Raw genomic sequence first — 16531 nt, forward strand, 5'->3', positions numbered from 1 at the left:
TTGATTTTAATGGGAGCGTTTTCCTGCGTTTATGCATGCTAGAAATTGTCAATAAAAAAGCTTCCATTGATTTCAATGGAGGCTTTTACAAACGTTTTAACAATAGCCTGTGTCCTGTGTCACTATTCTATGTGTCATGCATGATTAATTACATGTACTATGCTGTTAAAATTAACACCTATGCCTGGCACGCGTGAAGATTGTCTGCCATTGTGTTTGCTTTTGGTGCTTTTCACACCTGCAAATAAGGACATTCTTTATCACTTGTGTGTAGTCATTGTCTTTAATTGTGCTTCACTTTGCACTCTTTTCACTCTATTCTGTGTATACTGTTACATTTGTCACTGTACTGTTGCATGATCACATTATCACATGTATGCTGGGATGTATGTACTTCCTGTACTTGCAGAAATCACTGCCCAGGGTCACAGTTTGCATTTCTACCAAGTGCTAAAACGCTTGTAGAATCGCGGTAAAACGCGGATAAACGCGGCATGACGTTTTTCAGCTTTTTCCAGCATTTAAAAAAAAGTTTTAAAACGTTAGAATAAGTGCATAAAAACACTTATAAACGCAGTAGGAACGTTTACATGCCTTTTTACAAAACGTCCATGTAGACCCAGCCTAAGTGCATAAAAACGCTTATAAACGCAGTAGGAACGTTTACATGCCTTTTTACAAAACGTCCATGTAGACCCAGCCTAACTGAAAAAAGTGATACATGAGTTTCACTTCCCGCCTTTGTTTTTTTGTTTTTTTAAATTGGGGACAGAAACAAGTTCTTTTAGTTTATTTTTTTGTAAATAAAAAAAGATTGCATACTGCTCTCCAGTGACCGTACTTGCAAGTACTGCAAACAGCTCAAAAATAGTAACACAGAAGTACAATTCAATAGGTTTTTAATTGTTGCAAACATTTTGGTAGGTCATAGCCTATGTTTCGGTAGGTAGGTCATAGCCCACTGTATTGTTAATACAGTGTTTCCCAACCTTTCTTAGTCGCGGCACATACCTGCTGCTATCAAGTGGAAGAGTATATCTTTGTTCCGCCTATCACCATACATTGCTGGTGTGGACAAATGAAGAAAAATTATTTGCAGTAAATAAATAATAATTTTCGAACCAATTTACTGAAATAGCATAATTTCCCACTGTACACCTGAAGATCTCTCATAGCACACTAGTATGCCGCATTAACAATAATGCTATACAAGAATATAAAACAATCATTCACAGCACTAGGCAAATCTTTTTGAAGATCACACACCTGATAGCCCCAGACATGCAAAAAGCGGTAATCCCGAATCACACTTAGGGGCACTAAAAAATAATTTAAAAAACCCACTTACCTTGTTTCTTTTGCGTCCCTGGCTTCCTACTTGACCCAGCAGGTCCTCCGGTGGCATCCTCTTTCGATCTTCTCCCGGCGTGTGCAGAGACGTTCTCTGGGGTTTCCTGGTGAAGTCCATTCGTGCGGGAAATTCAAATAATTTTGTATTGGATTCCTGTACCTATATTGAGTCCAATACAAATATATATATATATATATATATATATATATATTTATATTTATTTAATTTTTTTATTTTTTTTATTTAAAGTTTATTAATAAAATTATTAAATATTGGACATATTTTGGTGAGTGTAAAATAAATTTCCATGCAAAAAATGTAACGCTTTTGCATGAAAATACAGACAGAATTAGAATGCTAGGGGGTTAAGAAAATTTTATCTAAGGATATGTCAGCTATTGTTCATTTTGAATAACAATTATCTAGAATGTGTATGTAGCTTAGGTATTCATTGGGCACTCTTATCAAATTTGTGTTTTAAATGACAAGCACATCAACAACTAAAAGACTGCATTTAGCTTTATTTGCAATTCAAATGTACCATGTTGTAGTTATTAGAGGATTGAGGTCTCCTGCAATTGGTGGTGGTTTAATCACTATGCCAGAAGTTTGGTTCCTACAGCTACACGTCTGTTGTTCCAACCCTCACCTCCTGCCCATTCTAATGCCCCCCTAATACCGGGCCAGATCAGTGAAATATAGGTTGTGCCCTTGGTCTATCTGCCAGGCACGCACATGCTCCTCAGTCCTATGACCAGATGTTCAAGAGTATTAGCTTTTTAAATTTTTACCCAAGTTTAAACTGATCCAGATATAAACCTATTTTCCTGTATGAAAAGACTACAAGTATACAGTTAGGGCACAAAATTCAGCCCTTGGTGCTAACATTTAAAGCAGTGATGGCCATCCTTTTTGGTCCCGCCAAAATTAGTCCCACTAAAATTACCGCATGTGTAATTTTACTGTGCATGCGTGGGGAACCGGGTGTCACTCAAGGGGGGGAACCTCCCCCATAGTGATATCATGATGGCAATACCTCGCCCACTTCCCATCACAGACACAGCCTGCCACTGAGCCGGGGATTTGTACTGGCGACGGGGTCCGCCGCCCTGGCTGGTGCGCCCCCCAGCGGGGTCATTTGGACCGCCAAAAATTTCTTGCAGACCACCAGTCAACAAGCCATTGACGGTTATGCCAAAAAAAAGACTGATGTGAATAATTGCATGTTGTATGTTATTATTTACAACTTTTATTCAGGAGGAGGAAAAAAAAAATCACATGGGCTCAGTCTGTTTTTCTTTTTTACAGGGTAAAGTATTTTGATCTTTTGAATTAGTTATAATGGGTCACTTGCTCTTGGATTGTTTTCTGCAAATATTGTCAACCACTAGTTAGGTGCATTACAAACTACAATAATGTCTTGGATGGCAAGAGTTTATTTTACACGCTACGTGGCACAGTGTCATCTAGTGGTGTTACCCAAGTATAAACCAAGTTTCTTATGGCATTTCACGTCAAATCTTAGTATAAGTATAAGCATTTTTTATTTTAGCATTAAAACTTTCCATAAGTAAGAATGAGCAAACAAAAAAAAAAGTTAAATAGGCCCATTGGTTAAATGTTGTGTTTTACATAATGCTTATACTGAAACCTAACAACCCAGAAACTTTTTTAAGCTGGGTGGGAAGAAATTGTAGGTGGGTGGCCGCCTCTGTATTGTGACCCAACCCATCAGTAATCACCCAAAAACAGCCGGGTGACTGCTGAAAAGTGCCGGGTGGTGCGCCCAGCTAAAAGGGGTTGGGGAGAACACTGTGTGTGTGTATGTGTATATATATATATATATATATATATATATATATATATATATATATATATATATATATATGTTTTGTATATCCTAAATGTATGTAAAAAAAATAAAATAAAAAGTACCTTAATGCCACTAGCAACACATAGTGAGAATGGAATGTGACTTTTATTTGTTTTCTTAAGCAAATTCACTAAATGTGTGTTTTTTTTTTTTTTTGTTTTTTTTTGTTTTTTTAGAACACGAACTTACAAAATGAAAACCAGTGCTTAAAAAAGAATATTTCTGCTCTTATAAAAACAGCAAGAGTTGAAATTACACGTAAAGAAGAGGAGATCAACAGACTTAATCAAAGGTAACAGACACAGGTTTTAGATCAAAGGTTCAAATCAAAGGTTTTAGACACAGTTAATCTTGGATAGGAGCCAGTTGGTGTCAAATTGATCAGCTGGCCACTGGCTTTGATGTAGATGTGATTTAGCTCTTTTAAAGGAGAACTAAAGTTCCACCTTAAACATTTGTGATAGGGCAGGCAGGGCTTTATTGCAGACAAGGACAGGTGATGCCCCTGAGTATGTGCAGTTAGCGATGGGTATCAGGATACTTAGCAGTCCTTCCCTGCGATTACAGAAAAATAACTACCACGTGTCTGGGCATGGAAGAAGATCACATCTAGGAATAGATAAAGGAACAAAATAGTTCAGCCATTCGATGGAACAGAGACATGTGAGTATCTGGGTTTAGTCCTGCTTCAACTGGTGCAAAGCACACCCATCTGCTTAATTGGTACATGTGTATGTAAACAAATAATCCAAGACAAATTGGTGTTGTTATGCATGCCAGATTGAAAGGAATAATTCCATGCCAATATCTAAAGTAACTGTAACCTAATGAGCTGTGGAGTTTATAAAAGGATCACCTATGGAAAAATGTAGTATCAAAGTTTTTCTGCCAATTTGCAGTCAAACTCACCTTTAGGGCTTAACATATATTTTAATTTTTTGTTTTTTAAAAAAACGAGATGATGACGCTGCATTGTGTAAAAAGGTACAAAATATGTTAACACATATAAATGTGCTTATGTACAAAATGTACCTTAACCAAATGTAAAATAAATTAAAAAAAAGTACAGGTCTGAAAAGCGAATGAGCAAACTTCGCAATTGCCATATTTCTGTTCTACAGTTTATCTGATTTCAGAAAGCATGTGTTCGTTACCTAAAATGTATTATATTTTTAAATGTGCAAAAAATGGTAAAATAATCCCAGAAGTATTCATAGTTGTTTGTGCTTTGGAAGGAAAGCAAAACAACAGGTTTACTTAATGCTTATGGTTGTATTATTCTGCATTTCAGAAAAACAAAGCAAGAAAGGTGTGAATAGAAAACAAGTTTAGACTGCGAAGGGAGGTCTGCACTAAAGTAAACCTGTTGCTTGGGCGTTTATGAGTTAAGCAAAGGTTTATTTTGAAGTTACCTGTGTGGGCTTCAACTTTAACACAGTTGCAATGTTTGTAGGATACCATTAACTGATTATAACTAATATAATTATAACATTACCTGATATAGTCTAGAAATTACTTCTAAAAAAGTTTATCCTATATTTAACAGTTTATAAGGTTATTTTGTGAAGTGTGGGGGGTCTTATAAGTTTTGTGAAGTCATCTGTTGTCAGAACTATAAAAGCTAGAAATTAATCGCATTCATTTCATATTGTAATCAGTGACCATCTAAAAATCAAGGTTGTAATAGTTTTGTGCTAATTATTTCTTTTAATTTATTATTATTTTATATTAGGTTGTGCATTCCAGGAAACTCTCAAAGTTTCAAGTTGGATTCAGTTCCAATATTCAGTGTTAATACAAATTTAAAAGACAAAGAGCATCCCAAAGATACAACATATAGACCAAGTAGCATTAGGAAAGAAGTGAAACCTCATGAAACTTCTTCAAGAGACCCCATACCCACAAAAAACTATTCTACAAAAGGCTATTCTGGACAGGCAAAGTCTTTTGTAGAAAACTATTCAGAATTTAATTTAAAAACAGATCAAAGACATTATAAGGAACATGAAGGAACTGAGAAACAGTCTTTAAAGCACAAGCTGGTTGGAGATAAGAAAACTAAAATAGAAATGGGCTCAGACAGTCAGAAGAGAGACATGGATCGTCGGCAAAGGGGTGAAGGACATAGATCTAGTGTCAGCACTGTAACTGATAATATCTGTGAAGTAAAAGAAAAGCCACGTGGACAACCAACAAAAACTGGAAAAAGTGAAAGATCTCAGGAGAGCAGAAATCCTAAAAAGTCAGATGCTGATTTTAAAACAGACGGTAGGAAACACTGTTCAAGCTCCTATGACAAACCAAGTTCTTCAAAAGAAAACACACGAGACCAGGAATTACATTATTCAAGAGAAAAGCATTTAAAAACACATGAAAAATCTGAACACAGAAAGGAATCTAAACATGAACGAGAGAAGACTCTGGAGCACAGACAAAGAACATCAGAAAAGGATGATGGGTCCCAGAGGTCAAAAAGGACCCATTCTTCCAACAGTAAAAATGAATGCTCTCAAAAATCTTTATCAGAACAGAATGCTGGCAAAAGGACCATCGATTCAGACCGAAGGGATAAACGTTGTTCAGAGCACAGTGATTTTACAGAGTCAAAAAATAAAGAATCAAAATCAAGCAAGACTGAAGTTAGACATTCCTCAGCCAAAAACAAGTATAACTGTGATGCTAAAAGTTCATCCGAAAAGGACAGTAGGAATGAAAAGAAGAGATATAAAGATGAAGAAGATGGCACTAAATCTGAACTAAATCGCAGAGGGCACCAAAAGGAGGAAAAAGTAGCTTCCCAAACTTCAAATATTGATAAAATGCAAGATTGTCCTAGTAGAGCAGAAGTGAAGTCCCATGACTTTACAAATGACTTAACTGATCAGAGGGAAGATAACTCTGTGAAGGACTTGAAGTTATCCTTTATGGAGACTCTTAATCTGACCCTTTCTCCTGCCAAAAAGAAAGCTCAGGACTTGGATCCAGCCAACTCTCATTTGTCTGCTAGGGAAATTGACATCAATGTAAATACAGAGGCACCTTCGAAAGTTTATGTAAGCACCAAAGATGTTGTAGATTCTGACTTCAATGCTTTAAATGGTGAGGCACCTTCTAAAGTTTGTGTAAGCCCCAAAGAATTTGCAGATTCTGACTTAGATTCTGTAAATACAGAGGCATCTTCTAAAGAGTTTGTAAGCACCAAAGGTATTGCAGATTGTGACATCAATGCTATAAATACAGAGGCATCTTCTAAAGAGTGTGTAAGCACCAAAAATAGTGCAGATTTTGACATCAATTCTGTAAATACAGAGGGGTCTTCTAAAGAGTGTGTAAGCACCAAAGGCGGTGCAGATTCTGACATTCGTTCTTTAAGTACTGAGGCATCTTCTAAAATGTTTGTAAGGTGCAAAGATGATGCAGATTCTCAAGAACTTTTAGGAAAATCTAACCCAACATGTTTGAAGTATAGCACAAAGTTGTCTGCAGAAGATACATATTTTTCGGATGATTTTAAATTCGTGCATCTTTCTGAGACCATCGAAGATGTTGCAACCCTTCATACAGAGCAATTAACAGTGACTGCTAAGGAAAATAAGACACTTGCAGAACCTATTCAGTCAAACATTGATTGTCCAAAGGATGTACATGAATCCAACATTCCTTCTGATATTGACGCACAAAGCATTTTAAATGAATCGGATCTTATTGTGCTTGATTCATACATTGAAACTGACAAGTGCAGTGATAATGAGAGCCCTTCAGAAAGTTTGAACATGTCCGTGCCAGCTGAAAATGTCCAAGACAGTGGAGTCCTCTTCGCACAGATATCTGACGATGTAGACCAGACCAGCAACTTGAAACCAAGTATATCTGAGGCCACAACAGGTATAGGTGATTCATCAAATACTGATCAGTGTATACATGATGACAGCTCTGTAATAAGCCTTGACTTAAATTTCATAAGGCGTATACCTAAAATCGTCAGTCCACTAAAAAGCCCAGCCAGGCCTTTAGCACATCTGCCTACAACTGAACGCACAGCCAAGGCTTCAGTAGTGAGCCTTTCATCTAAAGGTAGTACTTTTTAATATTATACCAGTAGCTTTAGTTTTGCATGCAGGCATGCTATTAGGTTTAGATGTTCCCTCTTTCCTCTGGCGTGGGTCTGCTGTTTATTTTCACACTTTTTCGTTTCTAATCCTTTTTTTTTTTTTATTTTATTTTTTTTTATTTTTATTGTATTTCTTTGTGCAGATTTTATTTAGTTTCTGCAATTTGATTTTTACACAGATCAAGGAGCAAAATATATATATTATCTAAAATAAATTTATATGTGGAGTTTATTTTGTAAATGTTTTTTTTTTTCAAAAATGTATTTAACTCTTTTAGTAGTTTATGATGTGCTTTTAGGATACTGTTACTTCTCATTACATATGTTAAAAAACATTGTGTTTGGCTTTCATGCCAGAGGCTAATTGAGTTTATATCATATGTACATATTGCAGGGTCCTACTGATCACAATATAGCCATTATTGCAAAGATCTGTTAAGCTATAAACTGTTTAATTTTACATTACCATCCATATAACATTTTTAGTAGCAGAGGATAGGCTAAAGCTGCGTACACATGTGCAAATCTTGTCGTTGGAAAGGATCTTTCACGATCCTTTCCAACGACAAAGGACTACACGATGCATGAACGAGTGCTGTACATACAGCACCGTTCTGCTCTATGGAGAGGGGAGAGGGAGAACGACGGAGCGGCACCCTGCTGAGCGTTCTCCCCCTTCCCTTGCATTAGAATCGCTCATCTTTCATCGTCCGTGCATCCGCCAGGACGGATCCACGGACGATGAACGACCTGGGCTGTACACATGCCAGATTCTCGCCCGATATCTGGCCGATGCCGATTATCGGGCAAGAAAAATTTGACGTGTGTACGCAGCTTAAATCGCATTTCAAATTTGCTTTCTGTTGTACCCTGCAAATAAAAAGCAGAGTCTAATTTGGTGTTGCACCATTGTACAGTTGATTAAATACATCTTTGTCACCGTAACAGTGTTGCCAAATAATTATTTTTGGTTCTTCCCTTCTTAGATCTACCATCAGATGTGAATATAAGCACTCCCAATGAACTGAACAAAGAGAATTGTGAACCAGTCAGCAAAACTGGTTTAGACTCTGAAACTTTTCCTATAGATATTTCTTCTGATGAAGTTGAGGAAGGGGAGATTGTAAGTGATGATGAAGAACCAAATGATCATTCATCTCCATCTAAAAATAGCCCAAGCCAAACCGAGTCCATTAAAGATGCAAATGTAAGCAAGACCCCAGTCAGTCAAGAAGGTAAGATGGCATCTTTAACCAAACCAAATGCCATCATTTCACCACTGAGGCAATCAACTTCAGAAACAAAGAAAAAAACTAAAGGTAATACAAAATCAAAGTTGCTTGTACTGCCAGTTAAAAGGCAACCTGTAAGTGCTGACTCTTGTCTTGAAGGAGTTTTAAATATTGTTCCACCATTAAATATACAGGATGTTTTGCAGATGCTAAGAATAATAAGAAAGCATATAAGGAAAAAATACATGAAGTTTAAGATACAGTTTCCAATAACCCAGTTCCATCGCTTTGTTGAAGCAGCATCATTATACTTCATCACTCTGTCAAACAGTTTGGATTGGTCTAGGTTGTGTTCTTTTCCAGAAAAATTGCAAAGCAAATTGTGTAAGCTGATCGAAACCAGAATGAAGCAACTTAAAAAGAATGGTATTGTAGATCGGATATTTGAGCAACGGTTAATAGACATGAAAAAGAGGCTATGGAAATTTGTTGAAGAACAGCTTGATTCTTTATTTGATATCCTTAAAGGAATGATTGTAAAACTTTGTGACAAGACCAAATTAGACAGAGACCACGATGAAAAAAAAAACAACACATTATCGTTAACAAGAGTTCAAAAACCAGACCAAATAAAAAAATGTCAAAATGTGGGAAGGATTTCCAAGATTAAAGATTCCCTGGGTAAATCAGAAAAAGAACATTCTTTAAGACATTTAAACTTTTCAGATCGAAGAGATACTGATACCATAAAGCCTAAATCCTCAGGGGACACTAATGTGGAAAAGAAACAGTTAAAATATTTGTCTACCCATGACATAAAAGGCAGTTCACATTGGCATGACATGAACCCAAAAGCAAAGATGTCCCTTGCCCCAACTGCGAAACCTAACACACCCAGTGAATGTCAAAAAGATCAACCCAACTCTGAAGGTTTATCCTTTAACTTAGTAAGTGATGATCATATGGGTGACATTTTTAAAAGCTTGCTGAATGACGCAGATAATTTAGAGATTAACACCATGCATGATGATTTATGGCTATTGAACACTCCAGAGAAAAAAAGCATTTTAAGTCAGAAATATGATACTGTAAATTCCATGACAGAGATTAAAACACCGGAAAAGGTCATGTTTCCCTGGCCTTCTATTTCCCCTTCACATAATAATACTTTACCTACACTTGGGACTGTACTAACCCCCGATGTTTTTGATGAAAACTGTTTGCTAGAGATCCCTACCAGTAGCTCTTCCAACAAAAGCATCACTTCCACTGAGGAAAGACTAAAATCCTATTCAGTACTTATGGAAGATCTTGCGGTGTCTCTTACTGTTCCTTCCCCCCTGAAATCTGATTCTCATCTTAGTTTTCTTAGACCAGCCTTTGATTTGGACGTAAGATCTCAAGTAAATGCACATTATAGTGAAGATGCTGTCCTAGATGAGGAAGATGCCACAGAGCAGGACATTCATTTGACTTTGGATTCTGACAACTCGAGCACAGGTTCACTGGACAATTCAGCTGAACATGATGGCTTCCAGTGCCATCCAAGTGAACCTATGCAAGCAGTTATAATGGAAAAATCCAATGATCACTTCATTGTTAAAATAAGACGTGCTGTATCCTCTACCTCTCCTGTGTCTGATAGCTCATCTGTGGGAGAATCTGACAATACTTCTGCTACAGGTCCGCTGGAAAGTACACACATTCTAGATGAAAGATTACAACAAGGGATCCATATTGAAAGCATATTAAAAGTGGACCCAAAGGATGATGTACTTGATGGGTCCAATGTGCCATATTCTGCTAAGTTAAGTTTCTTGAGAATTGATGAGAAATCTGAAAATGTTACAGATGTAAAACAACATACATATTCAACACCTAAAACTGTGCATGAAATACTACCTGATGCCTTAAACCAAAGTTTAACAGACCCATCTAAAGTTGTTACTCATACAGAAAAAATACAGCTTGACTGTGAAAACTTGGTGACTGTCACTTTAGAAAAAAATCCAAAAGACTATGACAAGATGGCACCAGATACAGAAAAGCAGCTGATAGCCAGTGATGAGCTGGAGACAGTCTTCTTAGGAGAGATAATTAACACTCCAACCCATTGTGCAGACACAATATTGGTGGCTGTTCCTGAAACTGAATCTGTGGACATAAATCATAAGAAAATGAAACGGACATCTTCAGAACAAGAACCATCATCAAAGAGGCGAAACGTTTCCTTCCTCCCTGACAGTAAAGATCAAAAAGAAGGCTCCTGGCATAGCAAAACTGAGGATGAAGACAAACCACAAAGAAATCACCGAAGGGTTACCATAGAAGCCAGTGTAAGCCATACTGCATATAAACTTTCCCCAAGCGGTGGGATATCAGCAAAGAACGTCATTAAAAAGAAAGGAGAAGTGATTGTTTCCTGGACAAGGTAAATATTGTGTTATTAGGAGTCATAAAGCAAAGCTATGTTTTTTTTTTCAATGTTTTTTAGTACTTTGAAAATACTGTAAGCATGCTCGCTTGTAGTCTCTGATTAGAGGTCCATGTGGCAGTAAAGTGGTTTCAAAAGACCTTTATGGCAGGGTCACAGGTCTTATTTTTGTGAAAGCTTCCAATTTTAAAAAGACTGAAAACAAATGTTGGAATGGCAATATTAAAGTGTGTATTAGATATTATTAAGTTGTTAAGGATTTCCACATCCTCATCTTTTTATACAAGTGTTTTTCTACTACTTTTCACAAGCTGGAGTGTTCCAAAACAAACTTCCCTTACCGCTAAGAGTTTAAAAATTTTATCTAAAAGTGTGGAGACAGTCACACAAATCTTTTTCTATACCACCAAAAATTTTTCCTCTTTTGTGGTAGATTTAGCTTTTTCCTGCTTTATGTCGTGGATCTGATGGATGACTGCCTATAAAGCGTGACCAATTGATTTTATTACTTTATAAATATTTATAATACCCTTTAAAATCTTTCTTTGAGCTATCTGTAGTTTACATTTGTCATTGGTCTTCTCTGCCACATTGTATGATTTTTAAGGCCTAACAAGTTCTTATTTCCCAAAAGATTGTAGCCCCCGCCCTTGTTCATTTTTTCATGGGTTATTTTTTTCTGTAAAGCTCCTATGACAGAAAAACATTCTGGATTCAGTGATTTCAGTTATGTCCTGTACAAGTGCTGTGTATGGAACTTGTGTCAACTTTTTCTACCTCTTGCCTTGGAAGTTCTACATTTTCAGTTTGTAGTTCTCCTCTTAACAATAATATGTTCCCAGCGAACCACAGTAGACCTTTATCTTGGATAACTTTTCAAGACTGAAGAATATTGGCACAAGAATTTTATTTGCATTAATGGCCCCTGCAGATCCTCACTGGTCTTTTAGCCATCATATGGAATACTTAGTAATGCTTCTGGATATGCGTTTGGCCTGGGGTTTTCAGCCTGCATTTGTCCAGTCTGTTACCAGTTTGTTTTAGTCCACCTTTGCCCACTTTTTTCCCATCCATATTTGTATAAAGCTTCTCAATAAGTCCACCTTTTTAAGTTGTCCCAACTTACCCAGTCTCATAGCAGAACTCTTCTGGGGCCATTCTCTCTCTCCCTTTGCCTGCAATGAAAGGTTTGGGCTCCGGTTGCTTTTTTTATTTAATGTTGTTGTCTGGGGTGTAACTCATACTCCTAGATAGCTTTACCATCATACATGTCACACCTCCTTCAAGTGTTGTGAAACACATTATTTGTATGTAATCTTGTGTTTTGAGCTTCCTTAGGGCATAACTATTGCTTATTTTTTGGTGCCATCAAGGACCATAGATCACTTCTGTTCAAACACTCTCTAGCATACATTAAGAATTTATACCTTTTTGCGATGATATTTGTGCCTGTACTGCCTGCTTTATGGAACTATAACTTAGTTCTAACTTCTTCTCAAGGTCTAATTACTCTTTATAAAGAGGCTTACATAGCCATTGCATATTACATATATTGGGGTGTTTGATTTTCTGTAAACTTGAGTGTCATCACCTTTAGTAGCACTCTTATCTGTTCACACTTTATAACATTTCAAAGCCATTTATTGGTCCTTTTGCCCTCTTTTCTTGCCACCCTGTTTTTTTTTTACTTTAATGGGAACCTAGATTGGCCATTATTTAGTTCTTTAAACACCAATTACAGAAATCAATTCAGCAACAGTTGGCTGCAATAGGCAATGAAACAAATTAAAATACTCTATTGTTATAATGCTTCAGGTCCTCTCTTAGGCCCAGGGTCATTTGTGCTGGTTGTTTTGTGATAATTTATTTTCCCCAGTATTTTGGCTAGTAAGAGCCCTTGCATAGAGCATATATTGAGGTGTTTGATTAAACCTTGCTTCTCCACTCTTGTAGGCATTATCTCTTTCCATACATGGGTTTCTTTTTTTCTTCCCCCCCCAGGATTTACACTGGGATTTGCCTTTCTCCCAAAGCTACCATTCGCACCTGCCTCTTCAATGTGCAATTTCTCGCAGCTCCTCATGGCTGGCACTTTGCAAGCCTCTCCAGCACTTATCCAGCAGCTCTGGTTCAAAAAGAATCTAAGCATGTGACAGCAGAGGTTCCCCATAGTGCTGCCTTAGAGACGCTACATGTAGGCTGTGTTTTCTGGCATCAGGAAGTGGTAAACGCACCACAACATCACTGCCAATGTGAATTGGCCCTTAGCCTTTGTATTTCCCAAACTAGCTATTGTATTCACTTTTTGACTCACCAGAGCTCTCAGAAGATGGTGTTGCTGGAGAGTAGAAGGCTGTGTAAGAGCGTTGCCATCTTGAATTTCTCTGCAATTCCTGAGGACGAAAGAGATCTGTCAATTTCTGCGTCTTAGTTTTGCCTTTTATCTTTGTCATGGTTACTGTCTTGAGAAGAAACTTATCTGACGTTAGTCAGATAGTAAAAATTAGTAAAAAGTTCTGTATCCAGTCCAATACAAAATAATACAAAATATATTTATGTGGTTTTGTCTATAGGTATGTGACGTTGGACTGTTGGACACTAGGCAGGTGTTTTAGAAAAATATATTACTATACAGTATACCGAATTATCGCATTTTCAGTATTTTTCATTTATTTATGTATTCTTGTTTAAGCTGATTTTTGTGTATTTTAATTTTATTAAAAGTATTTTTTTTTTTTTTTTTACATGATAGTGTGTTTCAAACATTTTTTATATTCAGGATATCTACTAGACCCTTGTTCGGACATATTTCTGTAAATTACAGGTCTACAATTTAAAAAAAAAATTCATGAAAAACAGTGTACCGCTTTTGGTACAGAAATCTAGACATCAGTGTAACGCCCAGGTGGTTAAATAAAAAGCCACTTTGTAAATAGTTGGCAGCAATTTTTAATATATCTAGGTTCTGGAACTCTTAAAACTACAAATGTGTGTTTACACTCTATACAGCTTGTTAATCTGTTTATTTTTTTTCAGAAACGAGGATCGCGAAATTCTTTTGGAATGTCAACAACATGGGCCAAATAGAAAAACATTTCTTGGCTTGGCATCAAAGATGAATAAATATCCACATCAGGTATGCAAGATGGCATTCTTTTGACATCTTTTGCTAAGGTTTAGTGTTTCTGACTATGGTCAGTGGCCCATAACTCCTAAAGTGGTCATATTATCCTAAATTAGATATAACTGAATTGTGTGGGCTTACTACATAAGTATGATGACCATCATGCATTAATTTTTCTTCCATTGAATTTTTTTTTTTCCTATATAAAGGGGATTTTCCACTAGTGAAACATTTACTGACCTTTTTATGTTCCAAGATGATAGTGTATGTGTATTGACACATCGGCAGTCAATTCATAATTTGGCCCCATGGGCTATTGCTTACTTGTCATTGTTTAGGATTAAGGTGTAGACAAAGCATTTATTTGACAAAATTACCTTGCAAAAATATATTTTTTAATGTAATCTAAAGGGCAAAAAGCTAAATAAGCGTACTGTGTCATCTTATCATAGTTGAATGATCTGTACCTGGAAAAAAAATTAATTTGAACCATTTGATTCAGTGATGAGTTTTTCAGCATCACGGGTATTGAGTGTGCCTGTTAGCTTCTTCACATTGTAAGAGATTTGTGTAAAACTGATGATAGTCAATTATTTTATTTTTGAACTCATTCCAATACAGTTTATTACTTTTTGATTGGGGTTCCTTTATTTCTATTTTAGATATTTATTATGATGGTGTAAAACATAAATTCCCATAAAATATATTGATATATATATATATCTGCACAATCTGCTTCAAATTCAACAACACAATATCCTTTCTTAAACATCTATTCAAAGAGCTTTACGCGGTCATGATTTGCTGCTATTTCTGTTAGCGTTGCACCAAAACGCTTTAGCTGGGTATCTGCTATATGCAAGACTTCTAGTTGTATGACTGTCTATATTCTTATGGATCAGCAATTGCTTACACAATATTACCATTGCTAGAAGGTCCACATGTCTCTGTTTCTCATCATTTTAACATTTTCCACAGGTGGAAGAAAGATTTCGGCAGTTAATGAAGTTGTTTAAGAAGAGCAGAAATGGCATAAGCTGACATGCCTTTATGCTATAGGAGTATGGATGTACAATTGTTTTTACATGCTATTCTGTCTTGCAAATTAAAGTTAGTGACTGCTGGTGAACCTACACAAACTTTATTTATTTATTTTTTTTTTTAGAATTTCTGCTAAATCATCCTGTTTTAGCAGTCTTTTTTATAGGCAAACTAGGTTGAATTTGTGCAACAGGTATATGTACCAAGTAACATCTAGGTTCTGTAGGCTGCACACCCAGCTGTTGGGCATATTATCAAGGTAGTTGTGTGGAACATTTGACCAGCAGAACTTTGAAGTTATTTGGTCCAGATATTTCACGATGTTGGAAAGAAAAAGGTGAGCACACTGAACTTACTGAACTTTCTTTCCCCCCAAATTGCAATTGTCAATACTAACCTTACCAGTTTCTACCGTTGACCTATTTTATGTCATTAGGCTTCTTCATTTTTTTTTTTTCTTCACATTTTGGCCTGTTTATTTATAAAACTTTGTACCATAACAGAGCTGTTGTCCCAATCCTTTGTGGTTGATTTAACACCTAATCCTTAGCAACCTAATATGGAATAGTTTAAGTCCATCTTTGGTTCAGTTTTATAAATGCTTTATTTAGACTTGATTTGAAGCGTTTAACCTTTGTTTATTATGAGCAGAGGCAAAACTTAAAATACCTAAATATAGAAAGGAATGGTAAATTTAGATTATAATACATCTTTTATTAATTCTAAAGCAAACACTAGATAAAACTCAAATACTGCCATCCAAAGTGTACTTCATTTAATCCTGCTTTCTGTGAGTTAGAGCCGCTGAGTGGCTGCCCAGCTTCATTAGCTCATCAGTACTCTCAGCTCTGGCTGATTTATTAGTATTAGTGAAGAGTGCAGAGGCTGGGAGATGTATGGCACCTGCAAGTACTTATCCCTGCCCTCTGGTCAAAAGTTTGTAACAATTTTACATCAGCTCCGTTTTAATTTTTAGGATGACATGTTTCATAGCATTCAAACTTTTTTTTCATTTTGAAACTTTTACATTACAGTCAATATATATATATATATATATATATATATATATATATATATATATATATATATATATATATATATATATATCAATCTTTTGTTACTGATTTGCAAAAGGCTACCTGTTATTTAAAACTTTTAGTAGGTAAATTTTAAATGCTTGTGAGATTTGAAATACTTACCCAGCACCTTTTCACATTGCCATGTTCAGAGTAGTATAGCTTAAGATAAAATGTTCAACAAAAAACACACAGTGGCATCCTTCTTCTTTCTGACCCGGATAGGACAGCGAGAGCAGCCAACGTCTACTTCCGGCTTCTGCTTACGTCACCCGATGCACAGGGGGAT

General features: G+C 36.3%; 1 protein-coding gene across 1 annotated transcript in view; it reads left to right on the plus strand.

Annotated features, from left to right (window-relative positions):
• Positions 1 to 16253, plus strand: part of CASP8AP2 (caspase 8 associated protein 2) — a 19464-nt gene extending 3211 nt beyond the window's left edge. The window contains exons 3-8 of the mRNA XM_072410196.1: positions 1903 to 1979; positions 3401 to 3516; positions 4957 to 7298; positions 8322 to 10998; positions 14038 to 14137; positions 15104 to 16253. Coding sequence (XP_072266297.1) covers positions 1903 to 1979; positions 3401 to 3516; positions 4957 to 7298; positions 8322 to 10998; positions 14038 to 14137; positions 15104 to 15166 — 5375 coding nt within the window. The 3' untranslated portion in view covers positions 15167 to 16253. The remainder of the gene's footprint in view (positions 1 to 1902; positions 1980 to 3400; positions 3517 to 4956; positions 7299 to 8321; positions 10999 to 14037; positions 14138 to 15103) is intronic.
• The last annotated feature ends 278 nt before the right edge of the window (positions 16254 to 16531 follow it).

This window comes from Pyxicephalus adspersus, chromosome 4 (genome assembly GCF_032062135.1).
Source record: "Pyxicephalus adspersus chromosome 4, UCB_Pads_2.0, whole genome shotgun sequence".
NCBI lineage: Eukaryota > Metazoa > Chordata > Amphibia > Anura > Pyxicephalidae > Pyxicephalus > Pyxicephalus adspersus.